This window comes from Neomonachus schauinslandi, chromosome 3, assembly GCF_002201575.2.
Source record: "Neomonachus schauinslandi chromosome 3, ASM220157v2, whole genome shotgun sequence".
Taxonomy (NCBI): domain Eukaryota; kingdom Metazoa; phylum Chordata; class Mammalia; order Carnivora; family Phocidae; genus Neomonachus; species Neomonachus schauinslandi.
In genome coordinates, this window is record NC_058405.1 from 78430162 (window position 1) to 78448811 (window position 18650).

At 35.5% G+C, this 18650-nt stretch overlaps 1 protein-coding gene across 3 annotated transcripts in view; it reads left to right on the forward strand.

Moving 5' to 3' along the window:
- Positions 1 to 18650, forward strand: part of MICU2 (mitochondrial calcium uptake 2) — a 176186-nt gene that overhangs the window by 107233 nt on the left and 50303 nt on the right. For 2 of the 3 annotated variants that reach the window (XM_044913579.1, XM_044913581.1), the window contains exons 5-6: positions 463 to 510; positions 1699 to 1781. In XM_044913579.1, coding sequence (XP_044769514.1) covers positions 463 to 510; positions 1699 to 1781 — 131 coding nt within the window. The remainder of the gene's footprint in view (positions 1 to 462; positions 511 to 1698; positions 1782 to 18650) is intronic. The other variant, XM_044913580.1, reaches the window with a different exon arrangement.

Consider the following 18650-nt stretch of genomic DNA (forward strand, 5'->3'; position numbering starts at 1 on the left):
AAACCTGTAGTGGATACCTATTATTTGCTAGCCAACATCCATTCCCCTTTTTTGCTAGTAATAGTAACCTGATGAGAAAAGATAGTATCTTTTTTAAGTGTTAGTACTGTACTTAACTCTCCATTATAGAAGTTTTCCACTGTACCAAAGAAAGGTAAATTAAAGTAAAAATGTGTGTGTTTTTATCCCCCCCCCCTTTTTTGAGGGGGGAGCGGCAGAGGGAGAGAGAGAGAATCCTAAGCAGGCTCCATGCCCAGCACCAGACACAGGGATTGATCTCACGACCCTGAGATCATGACCTGAGCAGAAATCAAGAGTCAGACGCTTAAGCAACCAAGCCACCCAGGTGCCCCAAAATGTGTGTGTTTTTAATTAGGTGAAGTTTCCATATAGTATCTATATATGATTACTTCTAAACCTTCTAAAACTTACCTTCTGATGTTTTTATTTTATCTCTTTCAGGACTAATTTCGTATACTGAGTATCTTTTCTTGCTTACAATCCTCACTAGTAAGTACCCCACAGTTTTTCTCAGTGATCATGTGGAATTCTCTATTCTTACCAAACAAGGTTTTGAAAGTTTGGTATTTATGTCTTTATCATTAAAACGTTATTGCTACCTTAGTTTCTTTTTTTTTTTAATTTTTATCTTATTATGTTATGTTAATCACCATACATTACATCATTAGTTTTTGATGTAGTGTTCCGTGATTCATTGTTTGCATATAAACCCAGTGCTCCATTCAATACGTGCCCTCTTTAATACCCATCACCAGGCTAACCCATCCCCCACCCCACCCCCAGAATCCTCAGTTTGTTTCTCAGAGTCCATAGTCTCTCATGCTACCTTAGTTTCTATATCAACAAAATGATACTGTTGGATTAGATTAGCCCTTGTACTTCCTTTGTACTGTGGCTCCCCATAACTCTGTCTCCTTAAAAGACTTGTTGAACAGAAGAGAATCAGACTTAGTCTTCACATGTTAAAAAACCCTTATCAGACATTCTTCAAAATTCCTAATCAGTACTCTTAAGACTGGTCATGAAAATCAAGGAAAGAATGAGAAACTTTCACAACTTGGAGCAGAGTAAGGAGACCTAACAACTAAATGCAACATGGTTTCTTGTATTTGATCCTAAAGTAGAAAAAATAGCATTAGTGGAAAAACTTGAAATCCAAATAAAGTCTGTAGTTCAGTTTAAAATGCTATTACCAGTGTTAATTTTCAGTTTTGACAATGATACTGTAGTTATAGAAGATGTTAACATTAGAGAAAGCTGGCTGAAGAGTATATGAGAACTCACCATACTATATTTACAACATTTCTTAGGTCTAAAATTATTTCAAAATAAAAAATTTTTTAAAAACCCTACTCTGAGGGAAATAAAGAGTAATAATCAGTATGAAAATAGCCAAGTTACTATAAGAATATAGGAAAGCCCCTGGTAGAGTTAAAGAAATAAGTTCTCAAATTAATTTTGCTTTGAAAAGCAGAGCACTTAATAGTAGAACAGCACAGCTGTGAAAATATATCAGCCTTTGAAAATTATTATAATAAGAAAAGATCATTTTTTCTCTGTTTAGGCACTCATATAATAGTTTCTAGAAGTTTTTTCAAATTTGAAGACCTATAGATGAATAAGTAATTTGCATTTCACCAACATTTCAATAACTATTCACTTTTCACTTAATTGCAGAACCTCATACTGGGTTTCATGTTGCTTTTAAAATGCTGGATGCAGATGGTAATGAGATGGTTGAGAAGAAGGAATTTTTTAAGGTAAGCAGATTCTACTTATTTTTAGTTTATCATAAAACACTTGGATGCTTGTGTGATTTTACATTTCCATAAAAATTAAAATTATATCCACGGCTTACATATGAAGTGTCAAGAAATCATTTATATATTCAAAAGTATTAAATTTTCCATAATACAATGGAGGAAACTGTTAAGGGACAGAGCATAATATTCCTATGGGAGAAATGACCTTATGCATCTGCATTTTTTAGGGTTTTATTTTTATGATTTCGGCAGATAATACAATAGAAAGGGCCTCATAGATATGTTTAGAATTATTCTTATACGCCCCTACCCCCAATAAAGGAGTAAGAAATATTAAAACTTAAGCCTTCATAAAGAATAGGGGGGAAAATGAAAAAGCTACAAATAGGTATAACTGGGTGCAGATTTTCCAGAAATTTGCTAAAACTAATATTTGAAAAGCTGAAAATCTGTTTAAATGAAAATACGTTTCCAAGACAACTCTAAGACATAAAACCAGTAAATTTCACTCCATTCCAAGAATGTTGATGGTAATATTAAAAAATACCTCTGCACATAAACTGTTGGGTATGTGCCAGAGTTAAATGTTTTTAATGTATTAGAGTGTTTTGTGGAGAAAAAAATAGAACATGTAGATAAGTATATAACACAGCATTTGGTACATACTAACTTCTTAGAACTACGATTGATAATTACTGATTACATACATAAATGACTACTTTATGACTTTTTTTAAAAAAGTCTTTGAGATGTGAAGCAAATGGATCTCTCTTATATTGCTGGTGGGAATGTGAAATGATATATACACTTTGGAAAACAAAATTGGCAGCTTCTTAATGTATACTCAGCATATGACGAGGCAGTTCCACTTCTATGTATTTAGTCAAAGAAAAGAAAACATATGTTCACCCAAAGACCCGTATGGGAATATTCATAACAATTTTATTCATAATAGTTCCAAACTGGAAACAACCTAAGTGTTCGTCAAGTGACTAGGTAAACAAATTGTATCCATACGATAGAATACTACTCAGAAATAAAAAGGAACAAATTACCAGTAAGTACAACAACATGGATGAATCTAAGTGAAGGAAAAAGTGTACATACAGTGTGATTCCTTTGATATGAAACTCTAGAAAAGGAACATATCTATCCTAACAGAAAGCAGATCATTGGTTGCCTGGGGCTGAGAGGGAGTAAGGAATTGACTGCAAATTGACTGCAGTTTCCATGAGGGAATCTCCTAAAGTGCTGGAAATATTTTAGACCTTGATTAGGATGGTAGTGACATGGGTGTATAAATTTGTTACAACTCATCAGACTGTGTGTTTAAACAAGTACCTTTTATTGTATATGAATAAACAGTAAACACCTTTGACAAGGTTTCATTCCACAGGCTTTGCCAATTTAATTACTGAGATATTTGGTTTTTATATACAAGAAACTGCTCAAAGGCTAGAAACAAATGACATAGCAAAAGGTTCTAACCAGAGAATAAATTTATAAAACAGTGGGATCCACTAAAAAGTAGGCTTATTTAACATTTTAGAAATTATCTGGAAGAGGGTATAAAGAGTATATAAATCTAAGCATGTGGGGGAAACTAAGGTAAATGACATGAACATCTATGTGAGTGGACAATAAAGTAGCAGATGCAGTTCTCAGTGTTTTAGCTTAAAGTGTAGTAGAACCCATCTTACTCAATGTGGCCACTATCAGTAGTTCAATTAATTTAAAGAATCTGTTAAAGGGAGAATAATTTTTAAAAATAAAGATACCTGAATAACAGACATTTTAATTAACTTAAATAAATGCACATCCATTTTAAAACCAAGGTCTTTGTTTTTTTAAGATTTTATTTATTTGAGAGAGTGAGAGTGTGCGCACATGCACAGAGGGAGAGTGAGAAAGGAGAAGCAGACTTCCTGATGAGCAGAGAGCCCGACGCGGGGTTCGATCCCAGGACCCCGAGATTATGACCTGAGCCAAAGCAGACGCTTAACCAACTGAGCCACCCAGGTGTCCCAGAACCAAGGTCTTTTCTTTCAAGTGGAGCCACTGATTGAAATTACCTATTTTTCTTGCCTACGTATGTCCATAATTTATCATCTGCATTTTCCAGTTTGTTTTCTTTAAATCCAGAAAAAATGTAAAGACAGGTCTGAAGCAGTCTGAATGTAGGATCCTTTAAGATCTTTGTGATTTTTCGCACTCTTTACAGTCTTACCCTAATTAGAAGCAACTTTTTTCTTTAGCAGTGTGCCTTAATAACTCTATAAAGTATTCCTCCTTCCTTTTTTACTGAAGCAACTCTTTTCAGACTCATTTTTCATTGATATAAATATTTGCATTATTGCAAGTGGAACACACACACACACCACCACCATCACCACCACCACCACCCCCTCCCCATGTTTAACCAAGGCTCATAAACTCAAAGAATCAAGCTTTCCATCAGAACAGGAACAGGTGCAGGATATCCCATCGTGCTTTCCTTGACATTGCAGTTTCTAATGGGATCTGGCAGCTGCAGGTGGTACTGGCTCACATATTTCAGGGTGTTGGCAGATCCAAGAGACTAAATTTTATGCTTTTATATTTGCAGTTTATATCACCATTCAGAAAAAAAATTTACACAGTCTCTGTGCTTAATGCTTCCATTTCAGGCTCTTCTGATTTTTCACCAAATTTACTTGTCTTTGAAGCTACATTCTCACCTAAGCCAAAAAGGAAGACCAGTGTCCCAGTGTCCCCATGTAGTTAACTTCTCCTGCAGCAGGGCGCCTGGGTGGCTCAGTCGGTTAAGCGTCTGCCTTTGGTTCAGGTCGTGATACCAGAGTTCTGAGATTGAGCCCCACAGGGAGCCCCGCAGGGAGCCCACTTCTCCATCTCCCTCTGCCACTCCCCCTACTTGTGCGCTTGCTCTCTCTCTCTCTGTCTCTCTCAAATAAATAAATAAAATCTTTAAAAAACAAACAAACTTCTCCAGCTTTCTGGTGTTTCCAGAAAACCCTATTACTTCCCAGTAATATTTAATAAAATTAAGTAATTACAGTAACAAGTGCAATGAGTATAATTGGTTTGGAAACACAAAAGACTTAAACTAAGCAAACATTGAGCTTAGCTGCTGAGAGTAGGAGTGTGCAAGCATTCTTGAGATTTGCGAAGAGCTTTCTGTGAATATCTGTCATGGAGTTCTACAGGAGGAGCAGGGAGCATTGATTAATCTGCTGAATTGGTTATGTGGAAGCTGATTAAGATTTTTTTTACATTTTATTTAAGGAAAAAGAACCCAGTATACAATTATAGGAAATTGAATTCTGGAATATCTAGAAGGTAGTGAGTTCAGCTTAACTGTAGACTAGCCTCAATATTTCAGATCAGTATGTTGGTATAAAATTCCAGAAAGTATCCTAAAACATGTAGAAAATATACCCTCACACCAAAACAGATACCTTTGGATTTTTGTGTGGTTAGGGGCACTTCATGAAACACACAGAACTGAAATAATGGGAGGTGAGAAGCTTCTTTCTGGGGACCCATTTTAAAAATAGGATTCATGGAAAAAAAAAAATAGGACTCATGGTGGGGTGCCTGGGTGGCACAGTCATTCAATTGTCCAACTCTTGGTTTCAGCTCAGGTCACAATCTCAGGGTCATGGGATAAAGCCCTGCATTGGGCTCTGCACACAGTGTGGAGTCTGCTTGAGATTCTCTCTCTCTCCCTCTCCCTTTGCCACTCCCCTGTGGTCACGTGCGCACATGCACTCTCTCTCTCTCTCTCAAATAAATAAATCTTAAAAAAATGGGACTCGTGGAAAGGCAAATACTATATGGTCTTACTTCTGTGTGGACTCTAACAAAAAACCAAGCTCATAGAAAAAGAGATCAGGGGGCGCCTGCGTGGCTCAGGCGTTAAGCGTCTGCCTTCGGCTCAGGTCATGATCCCAGGGTCCTGGGATCAAGCCCCACATCGGGCTTCCTGCTCAGTGGGAAGCCTGCTTCTCCCTCTCCCACTCCCTGTTTGTGTTCCCTCTCTCGCTGTGTCTCTGTCAAATAAATAAATAAAATCTTTTAAAGAAAAAGAGATCAGATTTGTAGTTATCAGAGGCAGGGTTGCGGGGAGTGGGAATAGGAGGAAGGTGGTCAAAAGGTACAAACTTCCAGTTAGAAGATAAATAAGTACTAGGAGTGTAATGTGCAACATGACAACCATAGTTAACACCGCTGTGTGATACATAGGAAAGTGGTTGAAAGAGTAACTCCTGGGAGTTCTCATGACAAGGAGAAAATTTTTTTTTTTACTTTTGCTTTTTATTGCATGTGTATGAGATGATAGATACTAACTAAACTTAACTGCAGTAATCATTTCAGAATACATGTAAGTCAAACCATCATGCTTGTACACCTTATGTCAGTTATATCCCAATGCAACTGGAAAAAGATAGGACTCATGGACTGTTAACATACTAGAAGGATTAATGATCAAAGTCTATAAAGCCATAAAATAACAAATTTTCCAACACAAACTGAGGAAGACATCTTGCTGAAACCTGTTAGGACAGAGGTCAGAATTTATAGGAGTAACATTAATACTTAGTTGGTAATGTCAGACAATGAAATGTTTTATATAAATGATTTTTTAAATTGAGGTTTACCTTTTTAACATGATTAAATTTTTAACATTTGTAACTCTTTGATAAGCCCTCCAAGAATATATATATATTTCCCTGTCTTTTCAAAGTGTTATAATGTGCATAATTTATCCTTTATTTTTTTGACAGTTTAGGATTATCATTATGAAGGTCAGTTTCATCGTGATGGGCTAGTTAGATTTTTAGAGTCTATTAAGGGCATGAGTTACTTACCCTTACACTGAATGGCCTTAGACTTTCATGCTTTTAATTTGTATTTCTGATTTTTGTCCTCATTGTTAGGAATAATACTAGTTCATTATCACTGGTATCAGTGAGAATGAACAGTTGGATCTTGAATACATGATGAAGTAATAATGTTGGGATATTAATTCATGTTCATCTGTTTCTTTTTACTTTTTTAAATGTGGCTACTAGAAAACTTAAAATGACTTATGTAGCTCTATTATATTTCTGTTGGGCAGCACTGCTTTAGAATATATAAGACTATAAATTCTGAGAAATCTTCATAAATATTTTATTACATGTCCCTCATGACAGTTGTTTCAAGTGCTGAAAAAGATCTTTCTTGTGGGTTTGCAACTTAAGTAAGAAAGCTGGAGAGTTCCAGAGGATTGAAGTTGCCTGACTTATACCTCTGGATACATCAAGTTTCACTTACTGTTCAGAAAAACCGGTAGTAATCTTACAGGATTCACTTTCTCAAAGTGGTAGAAGTTAAAAGTAACAGAAAGCTATAGAGAAAACTATGTGACTGCTTAAAGAATATTTGGAAGGTTTCATGAATTCAAACATGTTATATGTAAGAGATATGGGTTTGAAAAAATAGAAATTGTTTCATTACGTCATTGTGAATAAATGTTAGCAAATCTGCTTGTTACCAAAGGAGTAGTATGGATAAAGTTTACCATTGTAGAGCAACTAGTTTATGAAAGCAGCCTGGAATTCTGCCGAGAAGTTGAAGGTACTTGTGAATAGACAAAATGGAAAAAAAAAAAAAAAAAGCATTTCCAGATATCATGGCTCTTTCTCAGGACCTCGGGTTAAAAAATACTCAAAAAGCAAGCAGGAAAGGAAATACAAGATAGTCATCATAAATTTATCTTCAAATTCCATTTCATTCAGGCTAAGGAAAGCAAAAATAACCATAATGCTCTATTTAGCATCAACATTGATTAAATAACCATTATTAATGGTCTCTTGGGGAAACAAACTTTATAAAATATAGACCACTGTAAAAGCATTGTTGTTATTCTTGTGTGGTTGGAATGTGAACAGAGACACCTAAGAGGCAGAATCCCCAAATGTGAACTGTACACTGCTGTCAGGAGAAACCAGCAGGCAGTTCTGGAGATAATAGCGCTTCAGTGTTCAAAAATTCATCTCTGACCACAGTATGAAAAGGGAATTAATAGAGAAGAGATTGGAGGCAGGAAGTTTGTTAAGCTTCAGAGTAGTCCAATTTACAACTGTGAGTGAAAAGTAGAAAATATAATTGAGACATGCTATGGAATAGGCTCTGTAGAACCTGGTTTCTGGCAGGATTGGAGAGATGAGGGAAAAGGAGAAATCAGTGGTCACTCCTTTTTCCAGCCAGCCTAACTAGGAATAATGATAGTACTAACTGATCTAAGAGAAAATAAGACTACTTCTTATTGAGGATTGGTTATGTTCAACATAATGTAACATTACTGAATCTTCCTTAACTCTGAGCTTGGAAATGTTGACCTTTATAAGCTGTTGGGACACCCTGTAGAGGTAGACGAGTGTAACAAGCAACTGTCTGAAGATAAGAATGTAGCCAGGATTAGGAAGCATCCTGATAGAGGTGATAATTAAGTCATGAGAGTATGTGACCTAAAGGGTAGAATGTAGATTGAAGAGGGATAAGATCAGAGTCTTGGAAAACAGTTGCATTCAAGAGGTCAAAATGAGACTGAGAAGCCAAAGAATGAAATTGAGAAGGAGCAGAGTACCAGAGTAGTAAGAAGAAAGCCCAGAGAATGCAGGATGGTGGAATCTAGGGAAGAAAAGAGCAACAGTGAGGAAGTGTTTAATATCAAACTCTTTAAAAGTAATCAAGTAGGATAGCGACAGAGTAGAAAGCTCCTTAAATTTTGTAGGTCTTTGGGAACTATTTCAAAAGCACTTGGAAAAGAGTAGTAGAGACTAGTGCCACAGAGCAAAAGGCTAAAGAGGAGTGGGTAAAAAATGCAAAATCAATGGCAGTAGAAAAAAATGACTCTTCTGAGATGCTTGATGTTTAAGGAAGGAAATTAATTTGCTACTAGTTTAAGGTAGAAAACCTATCTATCTGCACAAGTAGGACCTGAAATACCAGTGTGTTAAGTCGTAAGGTACCATTACATCCTACCTAACTCCATCTGCCTCAGGTATAAGAAAAGGATATAGTTAAGATTGTTATTCAAGTTGAGGCTAATAATTACAAAAAGGGTATTCTACATGAAGATAAAATTCTATTGTGCAAATTAAATTGTTAGAGTGTGCACAAGCCATAATTCCCTCAGACCTGGATGAACTTGCTTTTATTTCTAGCGGTCACAAAGCATAGGGAACCAAATCTTAGAAGTACTTTATCCACTATATATACCTCCCTAGATTTATTCATAAAGTTGGAGGTAATTTTATAAAGTGGACATAATAGAGCCTCTGGTTATATCACTGTCATACTAACCAAACCAAAGTTCTGTTTTACTATTCTAATATTTGATGATAATCAAGTCTGAATAGACAAAGCCTGTAAAGGAGACACTGAACATGAAACTGAAAAAAGACAATAGAGGGCATGTTGTTTTTCTCTTTGTTGTCTTCAGGTCTCTTCTCACACTGAAAAATAGAGTTGCCTACTGCAAGAGACTAGGCATGTCTCTTTTACTGCCTATACAGCCTCTATCCCTGAAATTGTTGAGCATATCTACTTTAAAAGTTTTCAGATACTTTTTCTCAGAATTACTTAACATGCTGAATTTATGGAACACTTTCTGAATACGACAATTTTTTCCTTAAATGTTTGGAAAATTCTTAGATGGTCAACTCATGAATTAAGAAAACAAGAATAAAAGCATGTTAGGATATGCCACTGATACTTTTTTTTAAGTGTAAGATTATAAAGGTCAACCTTCTAAGCTGATACAAGGTTCTTTATGCTGATCATAGAAATAAAACAGTAAACTTGATAACTCATGAAGCATGATATAGTCAATTTAAAATAACAACATAGAGAAGATGGGGGTGTAGAAAAACCCTAAACTCACTTCCTCCCATGTATACACCAAATCTATAACTACATATGGATCAGTTCCCTCTGAAAAAGACCTGAAAACTAGTTGAACACCTCCTCCACACCAAAGGATAAAAAGGCCACATGGAAACAGATAAGAGAGTTAGAGACGTGTTCTTACAAAAAAAAAACTTACCCCCAGCATGGTAACCCACAAGTGGGAGAGATCTTACAAATAAGAATGTATTCCTGAGGAATAAGGGGTTGAAGCCCCACGTCAGGCATCCCAACTCCAACTCTTGGAAGTTACACTGGAGAGATGAGGCCCAAAATAACCAGCTTTGAAAACCAATGGGACTTACATCCAGGAGACCCAAAGGGCTGTAGAAAACTGAGACTCTAGTCTTAATAGACTCATACACAGACTCACCCTTGGATTCAGTACTTAAGTATCAGGTTAAAAAGTGCTTAGGCTGTATGTAAAGGAAATTCATTGGCTAATCTTAAAGCATCTGCTGGAGGACCACAGATCTGCTAGAACTCTCTCAATAATGGAGGTGCTCACAGCACCATTTTTTCAGTCCCATTTCACCTTGCTACTGCTGTTTGCCCCACCCATGCACTCTCCCATGGCCCAGCCCTTCTAAACCCAGCAGTGGGCTTGTCCTACCATGCCAAATTGACAGGTATGTGCAGTCCACACAAGGGATGCCCGTTAAATGCCTGGCTCTGGTGGCCAGGGAGCATTGCATTTCTAGGCCCCACATGACTGAAACAATTGAAGGGACAATTCTTGGCAGGCTACCACTCCCAGGGCACTGCATAAACAGCAATTGAAACACATTCCCTGTCTTCCTATGACCACTCCATCAAAATGGAGATACAGCTGTTTTGCCTCATACATAGAAACAAATACAGAGTCAAACGAAATGAAAAAACAGAGGAACGTGTTCCAGATGAAATAACAAGATAAAACCCCAGAAAAACACCTTAACGAAATGGAGATAAGTAATTTACCTGATAAAATGTTAAAGTAATGGTCATAAATATGCTTGCCTATCTTGTGAGAAGAATGGATGAGTACAGAGTGAACTTCAGTAGAGACAGAAGATATACGAAAGTTCCAGACAGAAGTCACAGAGCTGAAGAGCACCATAACTGAACTGGACAATACACTAGAGGGGTTCAAAGCAGACTAGATGAAGAAAGGATGAGTGACCTGAAAGACAGGACAGTGGAACTCACCCAAACAAAGCAGCAAAAAGAAGAAAAAAGAATGTTAAAAAGTAAAGATAGTTTAAGAGACCTATGGGACAACAGAACCAACATTCGCATTTAGGAGTCCCAAAGAGAAGTGCGAGATCAAGGGAACATAAAATTTATTTGAAAAAATAATGGCTTAAAACTTCAATAACCTGGGGAAGGAAACAAACATCCAGTTCCAGGAAACACAAAGAGTTCTAAATAAGATGAACCCAAAGGTATCCACAAGACAGATTATTGTTGAAATGTCAAAATTTGAAGATAGGGAGAATCATAAAGCACCAAGAGAAAAACAGCTTGTATGTACAAGGGAAACCCCATAGGACTGTCAGCAGATTTTTAAGCAGAAACTTTACAGGCCAGAAGGGAATGACATGATATTCAAAGTGCCAAAAGCAAAAAACTTTCAACCAAGCATACTTTACTCAGTGAAGTTATCATTCAGAATGGAAGGAAAGATAAAGAATTTTTTTTTTTTTAAGATTTTATTTATTTGTCAGAGAGAGAGCACAAGCAGGAGGAGTGGCAGGCAGAAGGAGAAGAAGCCTCCCTGCTGAGTGGGGAGCCTGATGCGGAACTCGATCCCAGGACCCTGGGATCATGACCTGAGCCGAAGGCAGCTGCTTAACCAACTGAGCCACCAAGGTGTCCCGGAAAGATAAAGAATTTTCAAAACAAGCAAAAACTAAAGGAGTTCACTACCACTAAACTGGCCTTACAAGAAATTTTAAGGGACTTCTTTAATCTGAAAAGAAAGGGAACTAATTAGTAAGAAGAAAACATAAAAGTAAAAATTTCAGTGGTAAATGTAAATATATAACAAAGACAATAGTCTAATCACTTACAATGCTGGCATGAAGGTTAAAAGAAAAAATTAGTAAAAAAATAAGTAAATAACTATAACTACAATTAGTTAATGGATATACAAAATAAAATGATGTGTAATGTGACATCAAAAACATAAACTGCAAGGGGAGGGGAGTAAAAATGTAAATTTTTAGAATTCAGTCTTAACTTGCTATCAATATAAAATATATTGATAGTATAAAATTTATATATATATAAAATATATATAAAGGTTGATACATGTAAACCTCTTGGTAACCACAAAGCAAAAATCTGTAGTAGATTAAGACAATGAGAATGGAATCTAAACATAACACTAAAAAAGGGCATAAGAGGGGCGCCTGGGTGGCTCATACGGTTAAGCGACTGCCTTCGGCTCAGGTCATGATCCTGGAGTCCCGGGATCGAGTCCCGCATCGGGCTCCCTGCTCGGCAGGGAGTCTGCTTCTCCCTCTGACCCTCCTCCCTCTCATACTCTCTGTCTCTCATTCTCTCTGTCTCAAATAAATAAATAAAATCTTAAAATAAATAAATAAATAAAAAAGGGCATAAGACCACAAGAGAAGAAGAAAGAAACAAAAGAAGAACTACAAAACAGCCAAAAAACAATCAACAAGATGGCAGTACGTAAGTACCTATCTATAATTACTTTAAACATAAATGGACTGAGTTATTAAAAAAAAGACCCATCTATATATTGCCTATAAGAGACTCATTTCAGATCTAAAACAGACTGAAAAGTGAAGAGATGGAAAAAGATATTTCATACAAATGGAAACCAGAAGGAAGCTAGGTAGTTTTACTTACATCAGACAAAATAGACTAGACTTTAAAACGAACTGTGATAAAAGATAAAGATGGGCATTACATAATGATAAAGGGTTCAGTCCAGCAAGAAGATAAAACATTTGTACACTGAACATAGAAGCACCTAAATATATAAAGCAAATATTAACAGGGTGAAAATGACAGCAGTGCAGTAATAGTAGAGGACTTTAATATCCCACTTACATCAGTGGAGAGCTCATCCAGACAGAAGGTCAATAAGTAAACGTCAGCCTTAAACAAAAATTAGACCAGATGGGCTTAATGGATATATACAGATATTCCATCCAAAAGAAGCAGAATACACATTCTTCTTAAGTGCACATGGAACATTCTCCAGGATATTCTCAAATTTAAGAAGATTGAAATTATATCAAGCATCTTTTCAGGACATTGTGGTATTAAAGAAGAAATCAATCACAAAGAAAACTGGAAAAATCACAAATGTGTAGAGACTGAACAATATGCTATTGAACGACCAATGGGTCAATGAAGAAATTAAAGGAGAAATTTAAAAAAATATCTTGGAAAAAATTTTTTAAAAAATGCCTTGAGACAAATGAAAATGAAAATACAAACATAACAAAATCTGTGGGATAAAGCAAAAGCAGTTCTAAGAAGGAACTTTATAGCAATACAGGCCTCTCTTGAGAAACAAGTAAAATCTCAGTCTAACTTTGCACCTAAAAGGTCTAGAAAAAGAACAAATGAAACCCAAAATTCGAAGGAAAAAAATAACTAAAATCAGAGCAGAAATGAAATAGAGACTAAAAAGACAGTAGATGAAATCAGTAAAACTAAGAGCTGGTTCTTTGAAGAGAACTACAGAATTGACAAGCCTTTGGATAGCCTCATCAAGAAAAAAAAAGAATCCTCAAATAAATGAAAGAAGGGAAGTTACATCTGATACCACAGAAATAGAAAGGATCATAAGAGACTTCTATGAAGAATTATACTCCATGAAACTGGACAACTAGAATAAATGGAGAAGTTCCTAGAAACATACTACCTTGATGAAGAAATAGAAAATCTGAATAGATGAATTACCAGTACAGAGATTGAATCAGTTATCAGAAACTTTCCAACAAACAAATATCCAGGACCAGATGGCTTTACTGGTGAGTTCTACCAAACACTCAAGGAACATTTAATACCTGTACTTCTGAAACTCTTTTAAAAAATTGAAGAAGAGGGAATGCTTCCAAACTTATTTTACAAGACCAACATTATTCTCATACTAAAACCAAACAAGGACACCGCAAAAAAAAAAAAAAAATTATAGGCCAATATCCCCGATGAACATAGATGCAAAAATCCTCAACAAAATATTATCAAACTGAATTCAATAATACACTAAAAAGAACATATGCCATGTTGAAATGGGATTTATTCCAGGGATGCAGGGATGTTTCAGCATCTGTAAATCAGTCAGCATAGTACACCACATCAACAAAATGAAGGATAAAAATCATACAATCCTCTCAACAGATGCAGAAAAAACATTTAACAAAAAACATAAATTTAAGATAAAAAGTCTCTACAAAGTGTGTATAGAGAGACCCTTCCTCAACATAATAAAGGCCATACATTACAAACCCACAGCCAATATCATGCTTAATGGTAAGAAGCTGAAAGTTTTCCCACTAAGATCAGGAATAAGGTAAGGATGCCCATGATTACTATTTTTATTCAACATAGTACTGGAAGTCCTAGCTGGAGCAGTTAGGCAAGAAAAAAGAAATAAAAGGCATCCAAATTAGAAAGGAAGAAGCAAAACTGCCACAATTTGTGAACAACACTATTTTATGTATAGAAAAACCCTAAAGACTCCACCAAAAAGCTGTCAGAACTAACAAATTCAGTAAAGTTGAGGATAAAAAAATCAATGCACAGGAATCTGTTGGTGTTTTTATATACTAACAATGAACTATCAGAAAAATTAAGAAAACAATTCTATTTAAAATTGCATCAAAAAGAATAAAATACCTGGAAATACACTTAACCAAGGAGGTGAAAGAACTGTAATCTGAAAACTACAATACATTAATGAAAGGAATTGAAGAAGACACAAATAAATGGAAAAACATTCCATGCTCATGAATTGGAAGAATTAATATTGTTAAAATGTCCATATTACCCAAAGCAATCTATAAATTGAATGCAGTCCCTACCAAAATTCCGGTGACATTTTTCACAGAAATAGAACTGTCCTAAAATTTGTTTGGAGCCACAGAAGATTCCTAATAGCCAAAGCAATCTTGAAAAAAGAAAAAGCTAGAAGCATCACGCTGCCTGATTTCAAACCATTACAAATCTACAGTATAATACTGGCATAAAAGCAGACACAAAGACCGATGAGAGAGTATAAAGATCCCAGATATAAAGCCATGCATATATGGTCAATTAAATGATGACAAAGGAGGCAAGAATATAAAAATTGGGAAAGGACAATCTCTTCAGTAAATGGTACAGGGAAAACTGGACAGCTATATGCAAAAGAATGAAGCTATACCACTCTCTTTCACCACACACAAAATTGACTCAAAATGGATTAAAGACTTGAAGACCAAAACTTATAAAACTTCTAGAAGAAAACATAGGCAGTTAGATCCTTGACATTGCTCTTAGCTATATTTTTTTGGATCTTACCACAAAGGTGTTGGCAACAAGGCATAAATGGATTGCATCAAACTACAAAGTTTCTGCATGGAAAGGAAACCAACACAATGAAAAGACAGTCTTTCGACTGGGAGAAAATATTTGCAAATCATTTACCTGGTAAGAGGTTAATATCCAAAACATGTAAAGAACTCCTTCAATTCAACACACAACAAAAGCAAACAATCTGTTTTCGAAAATGAGCAGAGGATCTGAATAAGCTTTTTTTTCAAATAAGACATACGGATGAACAACAGACACATGATAAGATGCTCAACATCACTAATTATCAGAAAACCACAAATCTAAACCACAAGGAGTTACCACTTCACACCTGTCAGAGTGGCTATTATCAGAAAGATAAGAAATAACAAGTGTTGGCAAGGATATAGAGAAAGGGAGCTCTTGTGCACTGTTGGTGGGAATGTAAATTGGTGCAGCCACTATGGAAAACAGTATGGAGGATCTTCAAAAAACTAAAAATAGAATTATCATATGATCCAGCAGTTCTACTTCTGAGTATCCCAAGAAAATGAAAACACTAATTCAAAAAGATATCTCTACCCCTCTGTTTGTCTCAGCATCATTCACTATAGCCAAGATATGGAAACAACTAAAATGTTCATCAGCGGATGAATGGATAAAGAAGTTGTATGTATATGTGATGCAATTTTACTCAGCCATGATAAAGAAGGCAATCTTGCCATTTGTGTCAACATGGATGGACCTTTAGGATATGCTTATGCTTAGTGAAATAAGTCAGTCAGAGAAAGACAAATAACATGATTTTACTTATACATGGAATCTAAAAAAAACAAAACACGAACAAACAAAACAAAACTCCTAGATGTAGAGAACAGATTGGTGGTTGCCAGAGGAGAGTGGTTAGGGGAGATGAGTAAAATGGGAGAAAGAGATCAAGAGGTACAAACTTTCAGGCATGAGATAAGTAAGTCATGGGTATATGATATATAACATGGTGACTATACTCAATAGCATTGTATTTGCATATTATGTAACAGTATGGTGACAGGGGAAAACTAGATTTATTGTGGTGATCATTTCATAACATATATAAATATCAGATCATTATGTTGTATACCTGAAATTAATATGTCATATGTCAATTATACCTCAATTTATTTTTCCATCATGAGAAGTGTACTTTTTAATCCCCATCTCCTGTTTCCCCCAAACCCCCACCCACCTCCCCTCTGGTAACCATCATGTGTTAAGAGATTGTTTCTTGGTTTGTCTCTCTCTTTTTTTTTTTCCTTTTGCTCATTTCTTTTGTTTCTTAAATTCTACATATGAGTAAGATCATATGTGACCTCAACTTTAAAAATTACAGCATAGAGTAAAAGCTCACTTACATTAATTACTTGAATAATTATTTTATTTCCGTGGTCATTATATTAGGAAACCTAAGTATGTAACATCTTACATTTGAAATTTTATTGAACAAACCTAGCAGTTCTTCTCAGATTAGAAGAACATATTTAGGGGCACCTGGATGGCTCAGTCGTTAAGCGTCTGCCTTTGCCTCAGGTCATGATCCCAGGGTCCTGGAATCGAGCCCCGCATCGGGCTCCCTGCTCAGCAGGAAGCCTGCTTCTCCCTCTCCCACTCCCCCTGCTTGTGTTCCCTCTCTTGCTGTGTCTCTCTCTGTCAAATAAATAAATAAAATCTTTAAAAAAAAGAAGAACATACTTAAAGGGCATGGGTTTTTTGTTTTGTTTTGTTTTGTAGATTATCTGAATGTTTCTCCAGTAAATTTTATTTATTGCTTTTCCTACCATAAGTGCTAATGCATGAGAATAGGTAATGAAAATTACTTTAATACCCAAAACATAAATATAGCAAAGTGATTTGAACAGCAAATACAAAAGTAATGATGAAATATGTTAATATAAATTCTTTTGGAAATGTCCTAAAATATAAATTGCCTCCGTTGGTGTCTTTTGTGTTATGCAGTACATTCATGTTTTATTAATATCCAGATCTAGAAACTATTGAAGTAATTGCTTACTTCTCTATCCCAAGAACAAGTAAAATAGCAACTATCTGTATAAGCTATTTTCTGTCAGATAATAACAAACAATATAGTGGTGATCAAAGCCAGCAATAGTTAATACATTTAATCTTTACCTTGATAGATGGCACATCTGCTTATTTGGGCTAAGTGCCAGGGTTTTAGTGCAATTTCTTTAAACAATACCTTAATGACATTGTCTGTTTACTAGTGTGAATTTCTCCTTAGGTGGTCCTTTTATTTCACACTGATTTCATACTGGCAGGAAGGATTGTGCTCTTAATATAGTAGTGGTATAATTTTATCATGCCAAATATACGTGCTAGTGTTATTATTAAGTAAATATAAAAGCTTTCAGTAGATTTATTCTTCTTGATTTGGGGATAATATTCTTGTTTCAGAATTTAAACTAACATGATTCTGAAAGCAAAAATAAGTTAAATCAATCCTACATACATTTCTTCATTTTCAGCCTGTAATTGGAAATATGGATCGATATAAATTTAAATAGTCAACTTGGCAGTACTTTTTTAATCATAGAATTTGTATTTGGTGAATGTGTCCTCCTCCTTCTTTTACCACTTATATATTATGACCACTTTACCTTCTTTCTGTTTCTCTCAAAACATCCCTATTTCTTCCACAAACTTTTTCTTCCCTCTGCCTGGAATGTCCTTTTCCCATTCCTTCTGTAGCTTTTACCATTCAGATCTCAGCCCAAATGTCCTGTTCTCACAAAGAACCACACGGAATAAACCTATCTAACAGTAATCCATACCCAGCAGTCTCAGAATCCTTTTACCCTACTTTTATTTTATCTTAGTATTGTCATACTTTGAAATACTAGTCATATTTGAAATTCTCTTATTTGTTCACTGTTTGTTATCTCTAGACCATTAGAATGTAAGTTTCATGACAGCAAGGATATTATCTGTCCTTAACTGCTATATTCCCAACACTTAGAACAACACTTTCATTACATGATAGGCACTTACTATATTGCTATCATGAATCAGTATCATGTACAGCAATTTTAAAACTGTCTTAAAACCAGAGAGTCCTTTTGGCATAAGAGAATACAGTTGACCCTTGAACAACATGGTTTTGAGCTGCACAGGTCCAGTTAGATGCAGATATTTTTATAGTACAGTACTGTAAATGTATTTCCTCTTCCTTATGATTTTCTTAATAACATTTTCTCTTCTCTAGCTTACTTTAAGAATACAGTATATAACACACTCCACATACAAAATATGCTTATGTTATCAGTAATGCTTTCAGTCAGCAATAGACTATTAGTCATTAAGTTTTAGGGGACTCAAAAGTTACACATGGATTTTCGGCTG